The 8,906-nt window shown below is 38.1% G+C and overlaps 1 protein-coding gene across 1 annotated transcript in view; it reads left to right on the top strand.

Moving 5' to 3' along the window:
- Nucleotides 1-8,906, top strand: part of GPATCH2 (G patch domain containing 2) — a 226,566-nt gene that overhangs the window by 194,764 nt on the left and 22,896 nt on the right. The window contains exon 9 of the mRNA XM_006869709.1: nt 3,135-3,223. Within this exon, the coding sequence (XP_006869771.1) occupies nt 3,135-3,223 (89 nt within the window). The remainder of the gene's footprint in view (nt 1-3,134; nt 3,224-8,906) is intronic.

The following is an 8,906-nucleotide window of genomic DNA, read 5'->3' as shown; positions in this document are numbered from 1 at the left end:
AATGATTACAGTCCCCTCCATGCATCATCATTCAATGGTATTTGCTTTGTGTGTGTTGGGGTTGTTTATTTTGGGGTGTGTGTGTACACCTAAACACTCAGGAACATACAGTCATTCAAACAAACAAAGGGGTACACCGCCCACACCACACACACACCCCCAACCCCCCGCTGCCAGCACACAGTCCATCTCCCTCCATGAGTCTAGATTCCTCAGCTGTTCGGTCTATCCCCATCATCAGCTCTGCCTCCATCTGGCGTTGCCACTTCTCTGGATAGGGCCCTACACTGTGCTCCCGCTCTTCTCCCTTGATGGTCCCAGGGTCCTCCGTTCCTGGACTGTAAGATCAACCATTTCCCCCTTTTTACTACAAAACTTCTGCCTTTACAGTTGTGACAATGGTAATTAGTCATGATAACAGTTACTCACTATTGAATCATAAGAGTCTTATCTCCATCTCCTTTCACCAGACCAGTCTAGACAGGATGAAAACCACTCAGTAGGGATTCTACTTTCCCCCACCCACTCTGAAACTAAACTCCCTTCTTAGGAATACTTTTAATAATTAAAATTATTTTTCTATTTATGTTATAGAATAAAATCATTCAGTAACATAGAAAATGATATCTCTATGCACAAAGCGAAGAGAAAATTAGGCAACTATCCATGTAATGTTATTGATCTTGTTAGATTACTATGGCCTATTTATTTGGTTGTGCGTACCCATTGGCTTGGAGTCCTGGTGTGGCACTGTGGACTAATGCAATAGACTGCAAAGTCGGTTTGAACTGCAAGGTTGGTGGTTCAATCTCACTAGTCACTCCTTGGACACCCTATCAGAGTGGCTATGGGCTGGTACTGACTTGACGACACTTAGCAACAGCAACTCATTGGATTAAGGAGCTCTGGTAGTGTAGTGGATTACAAGCTGGACTTCTAACCTCAAGGTCAGCAGTTTGAATCGATCAATTGCTCCTTGGGAGAAAGATGAGGCTCCCATAAAGATTTATAGCCTCAGAAACCCTATACAGGCTCACCATGAGTTGGAACCAACTCAGTGGAGTACAGCCACCACACCACCACCACCCATTGTACTAACCATATCATAATTCAATCTCATGTGCCTAATACGTAGAACCTGTTTTTAAGTAACTTACTTCTTACTTTCAATTTTTCATTACCTTTAGACATCTGAATATGTATATAAATATATATATTAGGCTTTAATTTTTTAAAAAATAACAGTGAGTATATAATTGTAAAGTTTTGCTACATTCTATTAAGAAAATTCACAAGTACTTCTTGTTGTTGTCAGGTACTATTATCATAGCAACAAGCAATACTCTTCAACATAGATCTTGAAATGTTTTTTTCGATGATAAATGTGATGGCATTCTTTTTCAATTGGTCGTTCCTGGCATAGTAAACTGTATAATTGTCAGTTTCAAAATGGCCAATGCCAATCCATTTAACTAATGCCAGGATATCGATCTTTATCCATGCCATTTAATTTGTGACAAGTTCTAATTTTCCTAGACTGATTCCATGTTCTGATTATTAATGGTTGTTTGCAGCTGTTTCTTGCCATCTTGAGTTATGCCCCATCAACAAATGAAGGTCTTCAAAGTTTTGCTCCATTCCCATCATTAAAGTCGACTCTACTTTGAGGAGGTAGTTTTTCCCCAGTTGTATTTTCAGTATCTCCCAACCTGAGGGGCTTACCTTCCTTACTGTATTTGTCAATATTCTGCTTCTCTTCATAAGATTTTCAGGGGCTAACCATTCAAAAGCAGTCTGCCTCTCCTTTTTCCTTTTTCCTACTCTGTTTTAGTCTGGAAGCTCTAATAAAATCACTCCATCATGGGTGACTATCCTGGTATTTAAAATACTGGTTGCATAACTTCCAGAATCTGAGTCCTTGTTAATTCATGTGTGTTAGAGTAGAATGATACGCCATAGTTTTTTGTTGTTGTTTTTTTCTCTTAAAGCTTTTATTTTGCATTGAGTGATAGTTTACATGGGAGCTAGGCTTTACTTTTTGAATTAATTTTTTTCTATAATAATTGGGTTATTTTCTGATGAGTCTTTTACTCAGTCTCAGGATGTTGTCAAGTATCTCTGTGAATTACTTAAGAAAGCATGTGCTGGTAATAAACATGCTTTCTTTATTTCTGCCTCATGATCCTCAGGCCTCATCCCAAACCCCTCAGTTGAGATTGTGGTCCATGAGAAACGAAACCCAGAGTCTTTCTCATCTTGACATATTTTGAAGCCCTTTAGGTCAGTTCCATCTTTGGGTGTTTATTGGTTTCTAATTGAGCCATTTCTAATTTTTTACAAGATTAGACAAAATAATCTAGAATAACAAAAGATCCATCTCTAGGCTCTCTATAGCAGTGTGGCACTGTAGGATCAGCACTTGTCTTTGAACCACACAATCGGCAGTTCAAACCCATCAGCTGCTCCTTGGAAAACCCTATACAGGGTCACTATGAGTCCAAACCGACTCGACGACACTTAAACACAATAGACTACCAGAGCAGCCTGTTTACCAGCAGTCAGCTAGCATTGACTCATTTAAATGATGTTTTCTCACCTAGCTAATAAATAATTAACTAAAAAATTCTAATAATATGAATTATAAGGGAGAACATCACTATTTTACTTCCATTTTAAATGTTTTAAGAGAATTCACTGCCGCATAATATCCTAAAAGAAATTGATCGTACTTTTCCTGTAATAAATGTTGTTCTGACAGTAAAGCATTAGTAACCAATTGATAGCCTAGCAACAATATTGTGATCTCTTTAGATAATTAATCTTAGCTATTTTCCTGTCAGAAGCAACAGTGCTTGATTTTATGTTGAGCCAGAAAGATTGCCAGTTTTGAAAATTAAAAAGCATTCCTTTTATATTATTCATTCCAGTAACAATTTATGATGGCGCATTTAGCTGCTGAACGCTTGTCAACAAACGTAATTATGTTTCGATATAAACAAGATTGGTGGTTTTACTATGCAGCTCCATCTTTGTTGAGAATGTTTTGATTTAGGTTCAGATTATACTAGCTGTGTATTTATGTGTCATTTTTTTTCCTCCTTTGTTAATAGTTTTTTTCTGATAATTACTTGTAGGCAAACAAGCATGCATTTAGGATCCTTATGCATGGGAGATATCAAACGGAGAAGAAAAGCTGCACCTTTGCCTGGACCTACCACCACAGGTAAAACAAAACCAAAAAAAAGCAAATGGAGTGGAGCACAAGTATAAGTTTATAAGTCATCAGGAATGAAATATACCTAATCCTTAATCACTTAGACTGAAGAAGAGGCACAGTTGCAAGAAACTGCTAAAAACAAATTTACATTTGATGTCAAGATGCAGCAACTGTTCCTTGTATAGCTTTTTCAGGTGATCAATAAAATATTTCTTGCACCCCTGACCAAATGCAAGGCTTTGTGTGAAGTAATAAAGGGCCCACAACCTCTAAAAGCTGTATCTTTAGCCTCAAGAAGTTTACAGATGAGTTGGGAAGACAGGCCTCAATAAATGAAAAAGACACAAGCACCCCAGAAGAGAGCAACAATAATAAATTCTAAATTATAGCAACAGCCTCAAACTGCAAGGCTCCATGTTGTCATAGGGCGGAACCTGGCTTATAAATGTGGTTTCTCATCCCAGTTCTGAAGCTGTCTTAGATTCAACTTTCTGTACTTATACACTGTTATCATTAGAATTTAAAAAACAAAAAACAAAAAAACATTTCTATCTCAAAAACCATGTCAACCTAATTACATGCCACTCTAGTGAGTGTGGCGAATAAAAAGAACCACAGTGAGCAGGGAGACTTCACTGTAGATCCAAGGCAACAGGAAACTTGGTGTGGGCATGACACCTCTAGCTGGGTAGTGAAGGATAGGAATCAGATTAGCATATATTGCAAAAATCTCAGTCAAGACCAACGGTAAAGGAGGCACATAAGAAAACCAGTGATAGGAGGAAGCTCCCAGGGCATTAATATGTGACACCCACATCTGAATAAACAACAGGTAACCATAATGCATTTGTGATGCAGCTGACTCTGGCTATAAATTTTACTTTCTATAACTGACCAACTATCTTTTCAGCAAAGGTACTTGGTCAGTTACAAAAAGTAATTATCTCTGGTTTATTGTCTGGGGTCCTTAGCCATTGAAATTTATCAGCTGTCTCTTAACTTTGTTTTTGGAAGCTTTGATAAGGAAAAGTGATTTTTCTCCCCATGATTAATTATAGAATATGAAAATATGACTCGTGTCATCAAAAGAGTAAAACAGTAAGAAGAAGAAGAAAACATTTTTGTTTTGTTTTCAGCTTGCGGTTTCAAAGTAAATAAAAGATAAGAAGCTTATATTTTCTGTTTTAGGGGCAAATTTCAGCACTAGAAAATTGAAGAGTAACTTAAAATTGGAACATTCTAAGCAGTTTTCCTCAAAAGAAAGTTGTTGTTGTTGTTGTTGTTGTTGTTGTTGTTGTTGTTAGGTGCCATCAAGTCAGTACCGACTCATAGCGACCCTGTGCACAACAGAATGAAGCACTTCCCGATCCTGGGCCAACCTCACTATCATTGCCACGCTTGAGCCCATTGATGCTGCCACTTTGCCACTACATCTCGCTGTGGGGGTCTTCCTCTTTTTCTCTGACCCTGCACCTTACCAAACATGATGTCCTTCTCCAGCAACTGGTCCCTCCTGACAATATGTCCAAAGTATGAGAGACAAAGTTTGGCCATCCTGGCCTCCAAGGAGCACTCTGGCACACTTTGTCCAACACAGATCTGTTGGTTCTTTTGGCAGCCCATGGCACTTTCAATGTTCTCCTCCAACACCACAACTCAAAAGAAAGTATATTGGGAAATTATATATATTGTGCTGTTGTTGCTGTTGCTATGAAGTACCATCAAGCTGGCTCCGACCCGTAGTGGCCCTGTGTAGGGTTTCTTAGGGTTCCTGGTGGGTTTGATTCACCAACCTTACAGATAGCTGTCCAGGACCCCATGTATGTAGTATTAAGTATAATACCTGTTCTTCCTCTTCTAGCTGTATCGAACTGTCAGGATTTGAAAGATGGAAACACCTATGTGTAGAGTATATTTGCATTTTATGTAGAATAAAATTTACCACTTCCTAGTGTGGCACTGCTGGATAATGCTCTGGACTGCAAGGTCGGTTTGAACCACAAATCAGTGGCTCAAGCTCACCAGCTGCTCCTCGGAAACCCTACACAGGCTTGCTGCGAGTCAGAACCGACTCGACAGTACCTTAACAACAACAAATATATACCAGATGAGCCCTGGTAGCGTAATGGGTTACACATTGGGCTGCTCACCACAAGGTCAACAGTTTGAATCCACCAGCCACTCCCTGAGAGAAAGAGGAAACTTTCTGCTTCCGTAAGATATACAGCCTCAGAAACCCTATACAAGGTTGCTATGAGTCGAATCCACTAACCACTAACGGCACACAGCCACCACTATCACCTGTATGTTTGTGATATGTACAGTGATGAAAACAGTGCCTAACGCACACAACTATTGTGTGAGCTAGGTGCTATCATTATCACTTTACATATCATAAACATAAGATTTAGAGAAACGTTAAGTGACATAAGATGACATCATTATTGAATGGTATGTGAGGCTTCATACTTAGGAATATGTGATTCCTAAACCCATGTTCTCTCCATGACTGTGTACTTAACACCTTTGTGAAAATATGTATTTAAAGACTGTCCTGTTGTATGTTTACTTGAATTCACTATTTTGTGATATAAGTAATACAGAAGGTTTATCTAGAGATTGCTATGTAGAGAAAAACAATATTGTTTAGAACACTTCTAATATGTCTCTTCATAAAGGAACAGTTTAGATCAGATACTTGTCATAGTCAGAAGTTCTTCAAGTCACGTCTCTCATAAAGCAGGTATTCTGTAGAATTCTTTAATATCCCTATTCCAGTTGAATGGTCCCTGAATTCTCTTACCTTTCAGTGATTCAAACATTAGTGACAGAAACAGGACAAGAACAATCTTAGGAATGCTGCTAAAATGCTACTAAAGTGCCTTAGTGGTAGCAATAAGGAAAAGAGAATACTGAGGTCAAGTGTGAACACACGGAACGTATGTGAAGTGAAGAAGACCAATGCATAATGTTTTAGGAGAGTGTAATGTAATTATTTCTACAAGGCGATTTTGATGTTACAACTCAGTAACATCAGAGGAAATCATTTATACTGAGTATAGATAGAAACATTAAACTTTAGCCTAAAACATTTTTCCCCTTAAGCTTACACTAGCATATTCTAAATATTTTATTTCAAAACTGTTGTGATTCTCTTAAGTTTCAGTATTTGGATTTTATTACTAGACATTTACTTAAAGAATAGCAGTCACACTTTTAAATGCATTCTCTTTAATTTTCTTGCAAAGCAGCACAATAGGAGGCTTATGTTCCTCATTTTCAGATTCATTTTCTAAAATCTATGCATTCCTGTCAAAGAAGAAGAATGTGAGGCTATTTTAAAGTCCTCAGTTTTAAAGAAACTATCTTCCAATAAGTCATGAATCAACTCTAAGATGAAGTTGATTATCTAAATTCAAGTAAGAAATGCTTTTGCATGAATACATTTTGATAATGAGTTGTTGGTTATGAATCCTAAGTCATTTGGCTCTGAATAGTCTAATTTTCAAATTCTTAAACATGTAGACACATAATAACAAATCGGTTAGATTTTTAAACTTTCAAAGCTGACTTAGGGCGCAGAACTATTTTGAAGTGAACATTCCAAGCATTTCACAAATCCTCTCCGACCTCTGATGAAAACACATTGAATTGAGGTATATTTTCAACTGCCTTCTGCCTTCAGTCAGCTTGAATCTAAGCTGCAAAAACACAACTGAAGATAACCCTCACATTTGAAATAGGAATGAGTTGAAAGACAGCCTGGATATTGTTTGATAATCTCTTCTGATTTATATGTGAAATATTACTCAGTCAAACATCAGGTTTAGGAAGGATTTACCAGAAAATAAATTGTCAGAAAAACTATAATTAGGTACTTGAACATTATAATCCCAAACTGGGTTTCTACAGCAATTTATGACTCACGAGATGAACAGTTACCCATATTGTAAGTAAATAAACCAGTATAACCAGTTGCCATCTTTTCTAATTATGGGGGCCCCATGTGTGTCAGAATAAAACTGCTTCATAGGGTTTCCAGTGACGGATGGTGAAGCCTGTTTCTTGAGGCATCTCTGCGTGGACTTGCTTTCAGCTGCAACCAAGAAAGTTAATCATTTGCACCACTTCATATAAGTAAATACCATTGAATTAAAAAAAAAAAAAAGATGAAAAGTAATCTTAAATTAATAACCCTAAAGCTGATCATGTGTCATGGCGAGAGTATTGAAATTTTTATTCACCCCGTTTTAGCAAGAGCACAGCATTGAAGCATAATTTTAGTCACTTGATAAGGCAAGGCTGTGGACTGGCCAGTCATGTTATCGGTTGAACATTTATTAATTGTGGCAGGAACACCAAATTTATTTCAGTGCTTTAGCTTATTTACTGCTCTTTCACCTTTGTATTTCGTATTGACAAAGTAAAATGAATATTGATAATGTTAGGTATTGATTTTTAAATGTATATCTTGTTCTCTGCCTCATACAAAGTCACATACCAAGAGAGAGTGGATGTCTCAGTATCAAGGATGTAGATTTACTATTATAAAATTGAGAACTGTTGAAGCAAGGTTTGCCAGCAGAATGCATTTTATAGTTTGAAAAATGTCATCTGTAAAGGTGAAGAAAAGCAGTGAGGGAAATAGGAGGAATATTATTAACACTTTTTTTTTTTTTTTTTTAAAGACAGTCAGCATTGTTGGCTCCCCTCTGTGTTTTCAGTAGAAGCTATAGCTTTTGAGGAGTCCTGGTGTGGCCGTGTAGGTTAATGTGCCAGACTACACAGCCATTTGAACTGCAAGGTCGGTGGTTCAAGCTAACAGCTGCTCCTCAGAAACCGTATACAGGGTCGTTATGGGTCTGAACCAACTCGATAACACTTCAACAAAAATAACTTTTGAGAGTTTGATAATAAAAAGATGTTAGCATGTTGGCCCCTTTAGTTTTTTTTTTTTTTAAAGTCTACTCTAAATTGTTAAAATGAATGCTATCCACAGTTAGCATTACCTATTATTATTTGGGAGTCCTGGTGTGGCGCTGTAGGATAAGTGCTGAACTGCTTACTACGTGGTCGGCAGTTCAACGCTGCCAGGTGTTCCTTTGCAATGCTTTACATTGCATTGAAACCAACTCGACAGCACGTAATAACAACAGCAGTTATTATTTGGGCTTCTGTTGTACAAGAAATGAAATATACTACCATAGTGAAAATATTCAGCAAGTGTGGATGTTCTTATGCATATGCCCTCTCTTCTTATCTGCTGGACGTTTCACTCTCCACTCTCGTCCTCTGTGGCTATGTCACTGACTCTGGGCCCAAGAGTCCCCAGGTCTTGCCACACTGCTGACTAACCAGGTCTTCATCTGGGTTCACAGAAGATTATTGAACGTTGTAGGGCTTAGCTCACTGCTGCATTGCTGTTTTTCCCTCACTTCCCCTTATCGGTGTCAAGCGTGGTCACCAATCACAGCGTGTATTCCCATTGAGTCTTAATCTTGGAAGGGGGTTTGCACTGAGGGGACCCCGACCACTTGCCTTGATGTTTCCTGGGCAAGCAAGTTGCTTGTTCTTGTAGTAACAGTCGGTCTGCCTATGTTGTTTTATATTTTTCCTGAGGTCTTTCTTTCAAGAAGTATCTTCTGTTTTTCTGTCCACTCCAGGTTGATCTGCTTGTCCTTTCAAGTGG

The sequence above is a fragment of the Chrysochloris asiatica genome, unplaced genomic scaffold, assembly GCF_000296735.1.
Source record: "Chrysochloris asiatica unplaced genomic scaffold, ChrAsi1.0 scaffold00133, whole genome shotgun sequence".
Taxonomy (NCBI): Eukaryota; Metazoa; Chordata; class Mammalia; order Afrosoricida; family Chrysochloridae; genus Chrysochloris; species Chrysochloris asiatica.
Note: the sequence above shows the minus strand (reverse complement) of the source record. Positions and strands in the feature narration are given on the sequence as shown.